This window comes from Hordeum vulgare, chromosome 1H (assembly GCF_904849725.1).
Source record: "Hordeum vulgare subsp. vulgare chromosome 1H, MorexV3_pseudomolecules_assembly, whole genome shotgun sequence".
Lineage (NCBI taxonomy): Eukaryota > Viridiplantae > Streptophyta > Magnoliopsida > Poales > Poaceae > Hordeum > Hordeum vulgare.
The window spans coordinates 488,512,909-488,530,062 of NC_058518.1; the positions used below are offsets into that span (position 1 = coordinate 488,512,909).

Consider the following 17,154-nt stretch of genomic DNA (forward strand, 5'->3'; position numbering starts at 1 on the left):
CAACCGATAGAGATCTTCGTAGAATATGTAGGAGACAATATGTACATCCAGGTCCTGCTATTGGTTATTGACCGGAGAATGCCTCAGGACATGTCTGCATAGTTCTCGAACCCGCAGGGTCTGCACACTTAAGGTTCGGTGACGTTTCGGTATAGTTGAGTTATAGGTGTTGGTGACCAAAGGTTGTTCAGAGTCTCGGATGAGATCCCGGACGTCACGAGGAGCTCCGAAATGATCCGGAGGTAAAGAATGATATATAGGAAGTCCTGTTTTGGTCACCGGAAAAGTTTCGGGCTCATCGATAGTGTACCGGGAGTGCCGCGGACCATCGGGATGGGTGTCACACCCCAAGGGGCCTCATGGGTTGTGGGAAGAGATAAACCAGCCCCTAGTGGGCCGGAATAAGTTCCCACTAAGGCCCATAAGGTTTGAGAAGGAAAAAACCAAGGTGAAAAGAGTTTCCAAGTGGGAAGGAGGAATCCTACTCCAAATAGGATTGGAGTAGAACTCCTCCTCTCTCCCTTGCGCAAGGGAAGAGAAGGCTGCCCTAGGGCGCAGCCCTCTCCCTCTCCTCCTATATGTACTAAGGGTTTTGAGGGTTTTAGACAAAATAGAAAACAACCACGTGCTGCCCTCTCTCTCTAGATCTGTTTCTCCTCTAGTTTCAGCGGTGCTTAGGCGAAGCCCTGCTCGAATAGCACCACCACCACCACCACGCGGCCGTGCTGGAGAACTCATCTACCTCTCCGCCCCCTCTTGCTGGATCAAGAAGGTGGAGATCCTCATCGAGATGTACATGTGCGGAACGCGGAGGTGCCGCCCGTTCGGCACTTGATCGGGACGGATCATGGGACGGATCGTGAGACGGTTCGTGGGACGGATCGTGAGACGGATCGTGAAGACGGACCACTACATCAACCGCGTTTATTAACGCTTTCGCTTAGCGATCTACAAGGGTATGTGGATCCGATCTCCCTCTCGTAGATGATCATCACCATGATAGATCTTCGTGTGCGTAGGAAAAAAAATTCCCTTGCGACGTTCCCCAACACAGGCGAGGGACCTCCTTCCCACAGTTAGTACCTCCATTTTCTGTTCTTCCTACCGTTCTGGACTGCATTGGCCCCTTTTCAGCGTAAAAGGGCTAGGGTTTTTTGGGGGGTTATTAAGGATGGGACTTTTTATTTGAAAGGGGATGATCTTGGATATGTGGCAATCGAAATAGGATATAATAGTTCTCTTATTTGAGCAGTACAGTAAAAGTGTGTACACTGCATTTAACTGAAACCTTTTGCTATTTTGTAATGCAGGGCAATTTGATGGACTGTTCTCAGTTGAGATCCATCACAAAGGGTTTTTCTGTGAAAGTGATAGCAACATGACCTATATGGATCATGAAGTCGATTGGTTTGATGGTTGTGACAGTGATACTTGGTCAATTCTGTGGATTGATGATTTCCTTCTCCAATTGGGATATAAAAGAGCAATCTCCAAGATTGATGTGTATTGGAGCAAACCTAGGATTTTTTTGTGTGATGGCCTACAGTTGATTGCATGTGATACAGACATTGTGTGATATGTAGTTCACTGAGCCTCGCCCTGCCATCCATGCCCTCTTTACCAAAAATGAGATTTGGCTCACGAGTTTGACTGCCTTCAACTAACATGCTGTCGGCAACATTGAACTAGACAAACTAGATTTCACGAAGCTCCTCGTCCTGAAACCAAAAAAACGGGATAAAAAAACTAGAACGCATGAGGAAATGCATCAAAGATGACGGGATTCATCACGTGGGAGCTCCTCTTCGATCCCGGTAGTACACGGCCGTCGGCTTCCATTCCTCGTCACAGCCGTCAGCCATCTCTACCGGCAAGGAGGAGGAGGGGGGATAGACAAATGACGTCGGCCTTCTGTCCTCCTCGTCTAGATCCACGTCGGCCAAATAGCAACGACGAATCAAAGAAGATGGCGCCGCCGCCGTCACCACATGTATAGAATTAGGGATTTTATTTTTTGATTTAGGAATTGAGGGAACTGGCCATCCAGGGTTATACAGGCACAAGGGCTTTTTTATGACTTTAAACTACACTGCAGGGGGTTCCCTGTAAAAGAATCAGCATGACATCCTCGTGGCGCGCCCCAGCCACTGACATGTGGGCCTGCGACACGCTGACATGCCACGGGTGCATTGCATACGGCTAAATACGTGAGGAGGCACTGTATTTGAACCGGGGGGGGCAGTTACGGCATCAATTTTGCGTATTTTGCAAGTTTAGGAACCAAACTGAACGCGTCGGACAAGTTAAGGCATTCAGAGTGTATTTATCTCTATAGGAATCAATGGAGCGACCCATTTCGTCCGTCGCCGTCCGTTTGGGTCGGCGCGGACAAAAATGATGGCCCAACACGTTGACCCATTTTAAAAACATGTCTGCTTCACGTCCGCGCCGACCCATTTCCGACCCAAATTTGGGACTGAAATGTGTCGACGCGGACGCAAAACAAACACGCGCGCGCCCTCACGGTGTCCGCCCCAAACCACTACGGTCAACATTATTTATGACGGCTGTCATCCTCGGGTCCATGTGTCAGCGACCGCGGCTAGCCTTTTTTTATCCGAGTGTGCGGCGGGTTCCGTCATCTGCTTCCAGAACCCCGCTCGCCCACATCCCGCCACCTCCTCGGCGACCAAAACCCTAGCATCATGGTCGGCGGCTTCCCAAACAAGGGCAAGGCCCCGCTCTACCCCCGCGCTATCTCCTCGTTGTCGTCTTCCCGCCGCCAGCGTGTGAGCGTCCTGGTGCACCAAGCGCGGTGGCACTGGGAGCACCGCGTGCCGCTCCCTTACCCCCGATGTCACGTTGTCGCGCAGCTCGCATCTGGATCCGAAGAGGATTTCGGTGCCCGCCGTGCCGCGGTCGGCGCGGGTGCATGCGGAGGAGGTGAGCCGCCGTCGGGATCTGCTGACGATGAAGCAGCAGCGAGACCCTGCGTACGCGGCCGACTCCCCGAACTGGGAGTTTTGGTTCGAAGTGGAGCACGAGGAGCTGCGTCGTCGTGGCGTGCGCGAAGTGCAGCCAGGAGGCCCTCCGCCGCCCCCGCCTATCGTCAGCGACGAGGAATAGGAGGATGAGGCCGCCTGCCAGGCGGCGCTGGCAGCTGTTCTCCGCGACAGCGAGGAGGAAGCGCGGCGTAGGGCCGACGAGGAGGCGACGTACCAGCAGCAGCTCGCGGAGGCCATCGTGCTGTTGGCCGCCGGCGACTGCGTCGTGCCACCTCCGTCGAAGCCCGAGCCCACGGAGGCGCGGAGGTCTAACAGTGGACCGGCATCGTCAACGAGTTCGTCAGTGCGCCGCCCATCTGGCTGGGCGCGACACCGCAGCAGAAGCAAGCCTACCTGAGCACTGGAGGGCGCAGCACCTGCGGGTGGAGCACGTCGAAGGCCTTCGGCTGATGGAGCTGGAGAAAAAGAAGGAGGAGGAACGACGGGACTTGAAGGAGGAGGAGTGTGCCCCTGCTATTGCGCTGCCACCGCCACCAGCGTTGCCCGTGTCGGTAGGACAGATGACGGAGGCGCAGGCAGCTGAGCTGTGGAACACGACGTTCCCCTGGGCCGGCCCTGCGCCTACGTTGGTCGACTTCACCGGTTTCAACGACAACGCCGCCGCCGCCTAGGGCTGCCCTCGTAGTTTTTTTTGTTTAATTATTGTAAAGTGAACGCGTGGACTCTCGCCGGTCTTCGTGGCCAGCTTTTAATGTTTAATGATGCACTTATATTTTTTTCGCACGGCTGCAAAAATGGATTCGACCAGCGTTGGACGCATGTGCCGACCCATTTACGAAAGCGGACGTTCGTGTCCGTCTGACCGACCCAAACGGACAAAAAGCGGACAAAATCGTCGTCCGTTTGGATCGGGCCGTTCGAGTTGCTCTCAGCACTTAGCCTCGCACATCAGAGCTCTTCTCAAAAAAAAAAAATCAGAAGTTGACCAATCATGTATCAGGGCTTCATCTTATACTGGAGACCCAGATTACTAATAAACAGCCCCCCTGTGAAGTTTTTTCTTCAGTATCCTTACCACAACGACGACTAGCCATTTGTCAAACCAACAAACTGGAAGATAAGTCCAGTCACAAACAAAATTACTTTCTATATAAACTAATATAAAAACATTTAGATCACTATTTTACGGAGGGAGTACTTTTTTTTGCGCCCAACGTATCGATCAATCGAATGTTCAGAATTAAATAACGGATCATCACGTACATGATGTGCCCATAGAATTACTATTGCAACTTTTTGGGGCACAGTTCTTAACATGAATTGATGGATCATCACGGAGCCGAAGGCCAGGAAGTCAGATTTTGACCCCACGATTCCCCTACAAGAAGTTTGGCTCGAATGGATCAGTAGATTTTCCGTTGTTAGGAGTGAACAACAACTTTGAAATACATTTACAATTCTTGTTAACATGAAAGTCGTCTCCTCAACTCACGTGGTTGCCGCCATCAGTCCACCTCATATTCGGTGGTCGTAGGTTCATGAAGACAGGGTAGACCGTGGCTCTCATGGATGGAAGGGATCTTGCTCCGTTTATAAGGTTTGTGCCCTATACAGAAAAACGAGACGGTGGCGATTGTTTGAAGATGAAATAAGGTTCTCATCACTTAGCTCATGTCCTACTGATGCATGTAGCATTGTCGGACGACGTGTGGAGGGGTGTCTTCGGTAGATAGGATCTCACACATTCGGTGGGTTCTGGTCTCTGGGATTTGCTTAGATCCAGTTCTTGTTCGTCTTCGTACGTGTACTTCTCTTCATCGTTTTTGATGCCTTTGGGGTTTGTCTAGATCTAGTCTTGCTTTCGATCTATGCTTCTCTTTAACAACGATTATTGATGTTCTGGTGATAATAAGTCCGGTCTTCTTCCGGCGAGGTAGGTCAACTAGTTTCAGTGGTTGTAGTGGTTGTTGGGTGGCATAATGACAAGGATGCAATTTTTATTATTTTTATGTTCATCGTACTGCCATGACAATGATAAATAAAAAAAGAAATCTCATTGACGTCCCTTTGCACCCTCATTAGGCATCCGAAAACGAGGTAAGCCGTATACGAGCTGGATAAGAAAACTAGGTGTATATAGTTTACGAGCTTTGCTACACCTATGAAACTATTCTATGAAAACTTACGCATAAGATTACGTGGCTTTGTTTAATTGAATAGCATGCTCCTCATCCTGAAAATCAGGGGGTAGTTAGGATTAGGAAAGGAAATAACTGTTTTAAGTAAGCTTACGTAGAAGTGTTTGTAGGTGTAGCTTTTTCGATAGTTTACTAGCGAAACTCGTGTACGCCCTGAACCCAAATCCTGGACAGGTAGCGGAGGGTGCCTGGCGCGCACGCCCTGAACCCGAATCCGACTCGCATGGATGTCGTTGGAGTCGCCTCCTGGAGGACGCGGAAGAAGACGAGGGCAGCCGCCGGCAACGCCACGCTCCCGGAAGACGTGGTCCTCGAGATCCTCGTACGGGTTGCCGACGTCGCCGCCCTCTTTCGCTGCACCGTGGCGTGCAAGCGATGGCGGGACCTGGTGTCCGACGCCGCCTTCCTTCGCCGCCGCTGGCCAGGCCAGCACTCTCTCGTCGGCTTCTTCGCTCGGCAGCGGCACTACAGGGCGCCAGCACGGGCCGCCCGTGCCCCGGCTCTCGTCCCGGCGCCTGGATGCCCGCTCGGCCCCGCGCGCCGCTCCCTCGCCTCCTTCGTCCCGTGCGCCGCCGGCCTGCTGGCCGACGCGGTGCCGCTAGCCTCGCGCGACGGCCTCCTCCTCGTGTGCCTCGCCGACGCACCGGCCGACGTCGACACGGCAGGCTGGGCCGACGTCTAGCTAGCTGCGTGCAACCTGGTGACCGGCGCGTGCGACGTGCTGCCCCTGCTGCAATGCGGCTCCTCCTTCGCCATCAACAGCTGCGCCGTCCTGACCATGGCCGACGGCGACTGCGACTGCTCAGCCTTCTTCAGGGTGTTGGTCCTCGTCTTGGACCACGACACACGGGGCTACACCATCTGCGCTTTCTCGTCCACGGAGCCAAGCTGGAGCGCGCCAATAGAGTGCTTCAGCAGCGCGGAGCTCGGGGTCGTGGACGCCGTCGGGCACCGCGCACTGGCTCGTCAAAGACGCCTGGAACAACTTGTGCACCCTCCAAGTGAGCGACGACGCCTCCTTGGTAGGAACCCAGATCCCACCAAGCGACCATGACTACTACACTCTTCACCACACGCCATGCCTCAGGGGTGCCGCCACTGACGGGGCAGGGGCACAGGCACTGTCGGTGCTTCGCCTGTGCAAGGATTGCCTCTGGCTAGAGGTCTGGACACGTCGAGACGATGAAAGGAGCGTCACCGCGGAGTGGCTGCTAACCAAGGCCATGGAGCTAAAAAAAGGCCAAAGAAGGACGAGGATGGCAAAAAAGTACAAAGCTTGTGCCTTGATGAGAGAAGCGGCGCATTGTACGTCGAGGACGACCTCGAGCGCATGTACACCGTCAATCTTGAGACCGGGGTGATGGATGAGGTGACCGACCAGTTTTGGAGACTCAAATCGCAGACGGCGGTGCCCTTCCAGATGGATTGGCCGGCTTTCTTCGCGTCTCGCTTGGGGAAACCGAGAGAGAACCCATGAGAATGAGAATGAGAATGCATATACTCCTAGTGTTTGATTTGAACTTGCCATTTGTAGGTTACCACTGTTGTTCGTAGGGTGAGAGCTACAGGCACCTTTTAGAGTAGTGACTCTTCTTGACAACCTTTTCACCCTTGGCTCTATCATGGCTATTTTTTTTTCCTTTTCCGCAAGGAACCCTAGAGTGTTGATCAGCTATCATATTCATATACATATCTATACCTTTTTATCTCACAGAAATTGGGTGAACTGTTAATGTGTGCCATCTCCATCTGATCTAAAAAGCCTCCCAAAAAATTACAAGGGGAGAACCGGTGGTTTCATGAGAACCAGAGTGGTATCATGCTGGATGGCACTGCTTGCCTTGCCTGTGGTTATCTATCGTCTTGCAGACCCTGGTAAATAAGCAACAAGTATCAGCATAAATATGGTCGCCTGTTTGAGAAAGGGGTCTACGAACTAGGGCTCAAGTTGGAATTCAAATGCACAGGGGTCTACCATATGAACATTGGAACTAATGGATGACATTTTATACAACAGCTTTGTAAATATGTTGTCTACAAACTCTGGGCATTCAGGACCACCTAACCACACCTAGATACCAGAATACACGTACCAATTATAAAAAAATGCCCCAAGGCCACTACATTACATAGCAAGATATAAATCACTATGCAATGCTCATACATCAGCAAGAAAATGAACTTCTGCAAATAAGAGAGAATTTAGTTAGGAAATAGCACTGTAGGAGTGTGGAAAAGCATAAAAGGAAATCTCAATAGCACATTGAACTTACAATCTTAATGTCAGATTGAAGTTGCTGAATTGGAAAATGATGTTTAGGAGTAGTCACAACAAAAAAATGTGCAATATCCTGGATTTCGCCACGTCTGCTGTACGATTCTTCTCATTCAAGTCTGGTTCTAGTTCCTGTCAAAATGAATAAAAAATGAGCAAAGCTATCGGCAGATTGACCAGCCATTCAATTATGTGGTGTTGATTTGATAACATTAGAAGGCACAACATACCTAGAAGATTTCGTTTAATCGAATGGACAAAGGAATTCTCAACTAGGAATATGTTTTTTTTCTAGATTTATTATGTATACGTAGCATTTATTTGCAATTCCATTTTGCTCAAGAATGAACTGAACCAGCAGTACATAACTATTAACGTCTTACATGGTATTCAACAATGTCAATCAGAAATAACAATATTGAACCTGCATGTTCTCATTTCATTACAAAAGAAAACATCTCACCTACATAGGTCTTATCTCAGAGAAATGATAGCCCGATGCACGTAGCTCCCGCTCTCAGAGAATGAACAACAATTTCTAATGTTCGGCGGCAAATTTTGAAATAAGGAAAATTCTTCGGAGCAATATTGGTTGGGCTAAAAGATAAAATAATCTCACAATCATACCGGTGAAGTTGAATGAACTGTAGGAGACTAGGAGATGGTGCAGAATAGCTGCTTCAGGAGTTGCAATTTCTTTTACAAGTCGCACTCCTCTAACGTACTGGTGTTAGTGTTGGAATCAACTAAGAGTATTTCATTTATGCATATAGTACAAGATGACGTAGCAGCAAGGATGTATTAGTAGTGTATGCCTAAGTCGCAGCATCCAAGCTCAAGCAAGTAATGATGTATTAGTAAAGCAGTATGCATAAGTACCACAATCTTTGACAACTCAATGCAATAATCAATGCTCAAGCAAGCAAAGAGGTATTAGTAAAAATGTGTGCCTAAGCACCATAAATGTTTGTTAACTTACAGCAGTGATCAAAGCTCAAGCTGACTTTTCCGAGCCTGCTACCTCCTGTCATGGAAATGCTTGAAGGGAGGAGTTGTCCCCTGCATGAAAGAAAATGCGTGAAAATCATGAGTTGTTCGCGATAAGTAAAAGATTAGAACAACTACCAACTAAATAAGGTAAAGTACTAGCTATCTATTTTATGCTAACCTGTTTGACATTCTTGATCTATTCTTCCATGCAACTAAACCATCCAATGGTTGGAGAACTTCAAAGCAGTGTTTGGTTTGCTTTAACTTGGTGTAAACATCTCCCATGAAAATGCAAAGAGATGTTGGGTTTTCATGGTCACATGGTGTGCATCATGTGAAAGTTCATGGACGTGATGTGGATTTGAGGAGTGAATGATGCATTAACTCATAACCCAACTCAGAGTTTGCTTCCTTTGCATGCTTTTCTGATATGCCAACATGATGATTCAGCTTTGTTGCATGAGAAATAACAGGGCCAGTAAGTAGTTTTTGTACTGCACAATAGCTTGTCAAGGAGGAATGCCGAGTGCTGGTGCAACACCAGATCTTATTAACTCGGTATTAACAAATCTTGTATCCTTTATCTTAAGGCTATTGTCAATGAAGACAACTAGGACGAATTGGTCAGATCCAGCACTGTCTACATGTAACAAGTTAAACACATTGTGAGATCCACCCCTGTTTCCCTGATATCCTGTATCTAGAAAAATATTGCTTTCACTGCCCTTCTCATTTCTTCCACTCCGCATGATAGTGTTCATCCTAAGTTCCTGTCCAACCCCATGGATGGGAAGTGGGGTTCCATAGTACTGAGAAGCAGCACCAATAGAAATATTCCGCACATGAGCATAAGTTTCATGATTTTTCTCTTCTTCCAACGTAAACAGTCCAATTTCTTCAAGGTCGCTACTTCCATCCCTTTGTTCTGAATAGCAGTTATCTTCAGTGTTCTGTTCTGGACCATTTACTGCCAAACTTTCTTGAGAGTCTCTTCTTGATTCCGTCAAACTGTCAGATCTTTTATACATTCCTACAAGTGCATTTGTGACATATACATCAGAGATCAAACCCATCTTTATAATAGAAGCATGCACTTGTCTCCCTAAATCAATAGCACATAGGTCAGCACATCCACGCAAAATTCTTGCAAAGGTAACACGGTTTGCACGCAATCCACTGTGCTGCATTTTGGAGAAAAGATGAAGAGCTTCATCACTACATCTGTTCTGAATATAACCCAACATTAGCATCGCATATGAATTTATGCTCCAACTTCTCATGCTATGGAAAAAACTACAAGCACGGGCAATGCATCCACATTTGACATAGAGGTCTATGATAGCATTTCCAACAATGGCATCCATGTATTCAGAACCAATCTTTACAAGATAGCCATGAACCTGTTCACCAGCCTCCTTTGCTCCTATATCAGCACATGCACTGAGAACAGTTGAGCAAGTGAAATGATCAGGACGCAAACCAGAACGATATTCACTGCAGAAGAGCAGAAGAGCTTTCTCTGGCAGGAAATTCCAGCAATACCCCGAGAGCATCGCATTGGTTAAAACTATATTTCTCGGAAAAGGTGTGCGGGAAAATAGCTCAGTAGCACACTCAATGTGATGGCATTTTGCATACATGTTCACTAGGGAAGCACTAACGAAGTCAGCAACCAATATCCCAACTTTAAGAGCCAGAGCGTGAATCTGCTCGCCCTTATCCATGTCTTCAAGTCCGGTGCATGAATTTATGATAGTAGCAACACAGTGCTTATCTAATAGTGCTCCAGAATTTCTTAACCCTCTAAAATAACCAAATGCTTTTCCAAACTGGAGGTTCTTGACACAGCCTGCCATGATTGCAGCCCATGATACAACATCTCGTGACTCTGAAACTTTGAAGATGGCTTCGGCATGCATCAGCGATCCAATTTCAGAGTATACCGATATAAGAGCATTACATACATTAGTATAAGAGAAGCTTCCAGATTTCAATGTATAAGCATGTACTTGCTGAACTTCCTCTTTGATATGACAGACATCTAGAACGGTGACCAGATCCCCTTCCCTTAAACTGAGGCCCGAAGAAAGAAGATGTTCAGCTAGCTTGACTGCTTTATCCTGGCAACCATTTGAGTGATAGCCTGATATAGCTAAAGAATACAAAGATGCATCACGCCTTCTAGATGCAGCAACAAGCTGTCCAATGTACTGAGTATCACCTACCCTCCCGGCTGACTTAACCAGCTCAGACAGAACATAACAATCTCTTCCCAACCCCACTTGAAGTGCATAAACGTGAACATTCCTGCAAAGCTCAAACATTCCAAGAAAAGCAGCGACGCCAGCAGCTAACCTCAATGTGACCACATCCATTGCAATGCCAACTCTATGCATGTCCCGGCAAAGCTCAGCAGCCTCCACAACACAGCCATTCTCAACAAAACCTGAAATCATGGCATTCCAAGCGACTGAGCTCTTCACCGGAATTTCACTGAAGAACCTAAAAGAGCAACCCACATTGCCACATTTCGCATACATATCAACGAATCCAACCTCCACAAACCTATCAACACCCAAGCCAGACTTGATCACCAATCCATGTACCATGAGCCCCAGCTCCATGACACCAGACCTGGCACACGCGTTCAGTACCGCCGAGACGACAAACCGGTTTGGCTTCACCTCAGAGGACAACAGCCCCTTGAACACCCCAAGGGCCTCGACCCAGAGTCCCCGGCTGGCGTGCGCGGAAATGACGGTGCACCAGGACGCGACGTCCCTATGAGGCATTTCGTCGAACAGGTGGCGGCACGCCGCCAGGGAGCCGCCCTTGGCGTAGGTGTCCATCAGGACATTGGACACGAGCGTGTCGGGGGCGAAGCCGCGCTTGAGGACGTGCCCGTGGACGGCGCCGGCACCGGCGGCGAGCGCGTCGAGCGCGCAGCGACGGAGGAGGCGCACGTAGAGGCGCGCCTCGGAGGACGGGAAGAGGAGCTCGATGGGCCCCACGATCTCCAGCACGGCCGAGACGGTGCCATGCGCCCCGCCGCCCCGCGCAACGGAGCAGGTGGCGACCGCGGCGGCGGCGGCGGCGGGGGAGGAGAGGAGCCTAGATGGGGTCAGCCTGGATGAGAGCGCGGAGTGGAGGAGTAGCAGGGGGAGAGGCCGTAACATAAGCGAGGCGGCGAGTGGGTAGCCGGTGATGGTGGACGGCGGCGGCGGCGGCGGCGGCGGCGGTGGAGAAGGACGGGATCTCCACGCGCATAGTCGCCGGCAAAATGGGCTTGGAGGCGACGGCCCAGATTGGTCAGAGAGTGCTTTGCTGCGCCCGGCAGCCGTATACCCTCTCCGCCACTGGCTGTAAGAAAAACCGTTTGAGCTTCTCCTGACCGTCTGATCGTGGTTTGGAGGGCCTGGATTGGAACGGGTGAATCTGGTGAGAGTTTCAGTTCACTTGATAAACTCAGGGGATTTTGATCTTTTGCCTCACTTTAAAGTGTGGGTTAAGATCCAATTTCACGATAAACTCACTATGTCCATTTATTTTTACTTCTATTTTGCGACTGACACTATGTTCATATGTTAAAGCTTTACTTGCCACTTTTTTGTTTGATCTTTCCTCATTTTTTTAAACTGTTTTAGGAATTTTTCTGTTGATTTTTTAGTTTGAGTTGATTACCCAACGCCAAAACATATGTGCAGGTTCAAATGTTAGTCAGCTAGATTCAAAAACTTCTAAAAAGTTGCCTGGTCAGCTAAACTTCTGGCACCTCACAAGTCACAAATCACACCTAATAAGTACTTTCTTCGTTTCTAAATATATGTCTTTTTAATGATTCTATTATTGACTACATACGGATGTATATAGACATGTTTTAAAGTATAGATTCACTCATTTTATTCTGTATGTAGTCCATAGTAAAATCTTTACAAAGACCTATATGTAGGAACAGAGGGAATATATCAATAAACATAGGCTTTCCTCCTGTGCACCAGCAAAGCTGAAGAGAAAAAAGAAAAGAAAAGAAAAGAAAAGGGCCTGGTCAGCCAAACTTCTAGCACCTGACACCTAATTAGATCAAAAATGGTGCACCAGCAAAAAGTGAGAAGAATAAGATGAATCACACAGCACAGAAATGGTGATCTCCACCTTGTAAATTCCTATTGGTGCCGGTGTCATCAGGCCTGGAACATTCCTCCTCACTTGACCTGATCACCACACTTCATGCACTGATATTTCCATGCCCAATACGGCAACAGGTGTACAGCAATATACAAAGAAAAAACAAATTTGTATTGTTTATCTATTTCCAGACAATAAATATGCTATAAATGACAAATCATGGACATCCAAGCTTCACATCCATGTAATTTCCTACACAGATAATTCTGTTCCTTGCTCATGTACTAAGAAGGCGATCAACAAATTTTTACTAGAGAAAAGAAGAGAAGAGAAGAACGGTGAAACAAAAGAAAAAAGATGTATGGAGAACCATCTAATACAATGGCCAATGGCAGATCAGTAGCTCTTATTGGTTTAGCTGATCAAGGGTCTCCAGCAGTACATGCTTGAACCGGTTGCAGTCAAGCCTGACATTCTGCTTATCCATGAAGGTCTCCTTGATGAACTCGAATCCCTTGTGGAAAGCGAGCGGGTTCTTGAAGATCTCATGGTCCAGCGGGTACTGGTCGGTGAGGCTGCTCTCGTGCACGGCGATGCTGTACTGCTTGTACCGCAGGCCCATTTGCTCCGCCGGGTCGCCGAAATCGATCCGGCACACGCCCTCAATGCCACCCCACGGCACGATCTGAATTAGCGTGGCATTATGTGGCAGGAACACACAGTTTGTGAGCCCGGCACCATGGACGCCCATCATAACGTCGACGGAGTTAACCACCTTGGAGAACTGGGAGAGGTCAGAGCTCACATTGGCTTCCTCGACCACAACCTCAAAACCCAACCCCTCTGCCATTGCGATGATCTCCGGGAGGTTGAGGAACATCCTTGTTCTCTGCCTTGAGATGATGAGCAGTCTCGGTTTGGCCTTGGGGATCTCGCCGAGTGCAGACACAGCCTCCCTAGGCAATTCATACGTCCTGCGCATGAATCTGTTGAAATCCACCATGGTGTAGTTGTGAGGAGCCTTGGAGGGGTCAATGGTGAACTCCATGTAAGCATGAAGGCCAACAATGGCGTGCTTGACACAATGCACATCAGTATCTTTGTTGAAGTCGATCAAGGGGTACTTGGATAGCTTCTTAAACACCACATGGTACTTCCTTGTCCACCAAATAGCCATGTCGGTGATGAGGAACTGGACCTCACCATTGAACTCGCTTGCTGTCGTGAAAAGAGGGACAAGCGCATCGGTGAAGTCATGGAACAGATTTCCAGTGTATCCAGTCAGAGCAAAGACCACAACAGGCACATTGTGGTACTTGGTACACTCAGGTGCCACTTTGCTTGATTTCACCGTCAGCTCTGTAACTTTGCTGAGGCAGAGTTCATCGCCTTTACGAGGATAGGGCTTAAGTTTCCATAGCTCATTTCTCTTTGAGCTGGCAGGTTCCATGTACATCACCGAACTCGCATTCGGGTGAATCCTGATGTTGCCCCGCATCTCGCAGACATTAGCTCTGAAGTTTGAGAAATCACAAAGTGGTTTGGTCTCCCATTCCGCATTGTTCCAATCTGCAATACACACATGAAGGATATAATTGAATCAGAGGAAACAGAAAGAGTTGGGCAAATGCATATGTCAATATCTCATTGCAGATGTGCAAAGTGCAAAGTACACATCAACCTAGAGATGAATCAATAGAACAGTGTGCTCTGAATTAGGAAAAAAGCCAGCAGATTCAGATGAACAGATGATGAATTGATCTCATGCCATGTGTTTTAATTTTATACCACACTAACCTTGTTCCTGAGATTTGTCGCTGCCGTCGCTTTTGCCGGCAACCATCTGAAGCTTAGTTTCTGCTTCTTGTTTGCTATCTGCAGACACATCAGTAGAGTCAGCACACCAACCAGAAGAGCAAGTAAGTACCATCACAGTTAATAAACAATTCTTAAACAGATTTGTACCAAACTACCAACAGCTAGAGCAAGAAGCACGAGAAGTATCAGCTACCTTGCTGCTTGACATTGTCGCTGTCCTCGGCGTCACGGATAGTATAGTTAGAAACGGTTGGGAGGGTTAGCTTGCGATGCCCATGGTGCCCCTCTTTACCTTTCTTCCCCCCTTCTCCTCCACTAGCTACATACAAGAGATAAAGCAGCGAGCAAAGTGAGCATCAATTCAAGGAGGCCAAATCTGTTGCAATCTGGAGTCCGTGGACGGGATCACAAGGCAACAAGCTTGGTGGGCATCGGACAAAGAAAGTATTGAGGGATTGGAGGGCAACGTCTCACCTAACAGCCGGGATTCAGGCTCCTTTTTGGCGCTCCGCTGAGGATGGCTGCTAGTGAGCGCCCTCGTCTCCTCCTCTTTAGTGGTCGCTGTCGCCAAGGGACATCTCAGTCGAGAAATTCCAAAGATAAAATAGTACTGGTAGAGGAGGCTAGGCCCCATGATTTGATTTGGAGGTTGTTAATTGGGTGGAACCTTTGGCGTTGGACTCGGCGTCTTCGAAGCCGTCCAGCAGCTTGGGGTCCTGGGCGGCGGCGGATCCCTGGGAGACGTCGGCGCCGGCGTCGGTTGCCTGGCGGATCAGCAGCGAGCGCGGCGCCTCGTCCACCGACAGCCGGCCGTTCACTGCGAATGGTGGCGGGCGCTCCGGTCAGTTACTCCCATTTTAGCAGCGAGCGAGCGAGCGAACGATTCCTTGCTTGGTTGCAAGAATGAAATGAAGAATCGAAGAGAGAGAGAGAGAGAGAGAGAGGATGTGGGGATGAGTGTGGCGTACGGTTGAAGAGCAGGGCGTCGGGCTTGGAGAGGACGACGAAGGTGAGGGTGATGAGGAAGAAGCCGATGACGAGCACGAGCAGGCGCAGCCGGCGCGACTCCTGCCGCAGGCTCCGCACCAGCTTGGCGCGCTCCACCGCCTTCATCGCCGGCCGATCCCTGCTCCCCCTCCTCCGCCTGGCTCCGCGCGCGCCCAGCTAGATGCGGGAGGGGAAGGCGGGCGCTCGTCCTCCTCCGGCCCAGATCCGGCGGTCGTGCTGGCCGGATGCGTGGAGCTCGGTGGGGACGGACGGGACCGGGGGAGGAATGAACGCGCACACAGACGGACACAGTGGGGAGGGAAGGGGGGGGGAGGTGTGAGAGTTGGGCTGCTGCCGCTCGTGCTCTGCTCTGCCTCTTGTCTTGCCGGGTGCGGGGTGAAGGCTGGGGGTGGTGTGGGTGTGGACGAGGGGAAGGAGCGCGCACCGCCGCTTTTGGTGTCGATGGACAGCTTTCCTTTCCTTTCCTTTCCTAGCCCTGGTGGCCCTTATCATTCCCGCATGTCCCTCCTTTCCACCCTCATCTCCCCCCTAAATTAAATCAAATTAAATCACTACTAAGTAGAGTAGAATAACCACCGGCATCGCATGGCACGCTACACGTTCCACGTTGTGGCCACCGGACCCACGCCCCAGATCGTCGCCCGCCCTTTCCCTGTCACTCCTGTTACCCTCTGCCGACGGGTCGAGTTGACGCCGTTCTGCCCGGCCTCTGGGCCTGCGTCATCAATCTCGCTCGCTCGCGGTCCAAGCGGCGACGCTTGCCCGTCCGCCTCGGCGTGCTGCTCGTTGCCGATCCGATCTCATCTGTCCGTCTGTGGTCTCCGCTCGTCCGTCCGTTAGGCGCCGGCCGTCGGCTCACGCCCGTTTCCTCGTCTCCGCCGATCGCGCCGCGCTTCCCCGGCCCTGACTTTCCGATGCGGCGAGTGCAGCGAAACCCTCGTCGTGTTTGCCGTGCCTTTGGAATCTGGTTCGTAGCAGTAGTACAACTGTAATGTTGTTATCTGCAAGCTTTTCCCCGTTTTGGGAAGGGAACGTGGTGCCCTTGTGGGTCAGTTTCGGCTGGACGCCTGGACGGGAGGGGAGATTGAGTTCCGTCCACGGGAAGGCTGTCGGTGACGAAAACTGATAATAAGCATGCATATGGATCTACTTTTTTTGCTTCTGGTTTTGATCGTCGGAACGTGCCACCCAAGTCCAACCAACAGTCCGCGCATCATTCACTCAATGTCCGCCTCTTTTGGAAATTCTGGCCATTAGTTCGGCACGAATTTGTTGTTACCACGAAAAGGACCTGGTGCGCCACGGGTGATCGACGCTGACATTTGTCCACACCGGTCAAATATGGGGCTGACAAGGACACACAAGGTTATCTCAGGGTTGGTGCGGTGCGGACCAGTTAGTTAAGCAACGGGTCTACTAGCTCACAGCTAGCTAGATCCGCGTCGGTCGGTAGCTTGCACGTTTGCGGCGGAGCAGCTGGGGCCGACGTAGCTCCGGCTAGCCGCCGCCGGTGTTTCGCGTCTGCCGGAGCGCTTTTGTTGTTGTTGTGGATCCTGTCTTGCATAGAGAATGGTAAAACGGGGAACATCCCTCTGTTCGTGCGTGAGTGCATCGCGGCTTGCGAGAGATTAAACAACCGCGTGGCACGTGCATCGCTGCTGACGGATTACTAATTAATTATTACTAGTATTAGTTTAACAGAGGAGTATCTTTCTTGAAAGGAACATAGGAGTGG

General features: G+C 49.9%; 2 protein-coding genes across 3 annotated transcripts; both read right to left on the reverse strand.

Annotated features, from left to right (window-relative positions):
* Positions 1 to 6,712: 6,712 nt before the first annotated feature.
* On the reverse strand, positions 6,713 to 11,809 carry LOC123448473 (putative pentatricopeptide repeat-containing protein At3g25970). Of its 2 annotated transcripts, XM_045125395.1 has the most exons (5): positions 8,647 to 11,809; positions 8,458 to 8,537; positions 7,477 to 7,610; positions 7,297 to 7,387; positions 6,713 to 7,075 (listed from the first exon to the last, which is right to left on the reverse strand). In XM_045125395.1, exon 1 carries the CDS (start codon positions 11,642 to 11,644, stop codon positions 8,978 to 8,980), a length of 2,667 nt encoding a protein of 888 aa, XP_044981330.1. In that variant the 5' UTR covers positions 11,645 to 11,809; the 3' UTR covers positions 6,713 to 7,075; positions 7,297 to 7,387; positions 7,477 to 7,610; positions 8,458 to 8,537; positions 8,647 to 8,977. The 2 variants fall into 2 exon arrangements, with proteins under 2 accessions (XP_044981330.1, XP_044981327.1); XM_045125392.1 differs by lacking the exon at positions 7,297 to 7,387 and having other exon boundaries at positions 8,647 to 11,797.
* Positions 11,810 to 12,743: 934 nt separating this feature from the next.
* Positions 12,744 to 15,876, reverse strand: LOC123448487 (alpha-1,3-arabinosyltransferase XAT2-like). Its single transcript, XM_045125403.1, has 6 exons — positions 15,380 to 15,876; positions 15,079 to 15,228; positions 14,886 to 14,972; positions 14,605 to 14,730; positions 14,391 to 14,468; positions 12,744 to 14,162 (listed from the first exon to the last, which is right to left on the reverse strand). The coding sequence occupies exons 1-6, from the start codon at positions 15,522 to 15,524 to the stop codon at positions 13,000 to 13,002; spliced, it is 1,749 nt and encodes a 582-aa protein (XP_044981338.1). The 5' UTR covers positions 15,525 to 15,876; the 3' UTR covers positions 12,744 to 12,999.
* Between the last annotated feature and the right edge of the window lie 1,278 nt (positions 15,877 to 17,154).

Excerpts from the sequence above, each read along its gene's own strand:
- LOC123448487 (XM_045125403.1), bottom strand. The coding sequence starts at position 15,524 with ATGAAGGCGGTGGAGCGCGCCAAGCTGGTGCGGAGCCTGCGGCAGGAG. Across the intron at positions 14,973-15,078 it reads CGCCGAGTCCAACGCCAAAG|CGACCACTAAAGAGGAGGAG; the intron begins GTTCCACCCAAT and ends CCTTGGCGACAG. Across the intron at positions 14,731-14,885 it reads GCCTGAATCCCGGCTGTTAG|CTAGTGGAGGAGAAGGGGGG; the intron begins GTGAGACGTTGC and ends TCTTGTATGTAG.
- LOC123448473 (XM_045125395.1), bottom strand. The coding sequence starts at position 11,644 with ATGTTACGGCCTCTCCCCCTGCTACTCCTCCACTCCGCGCTCTCATCC.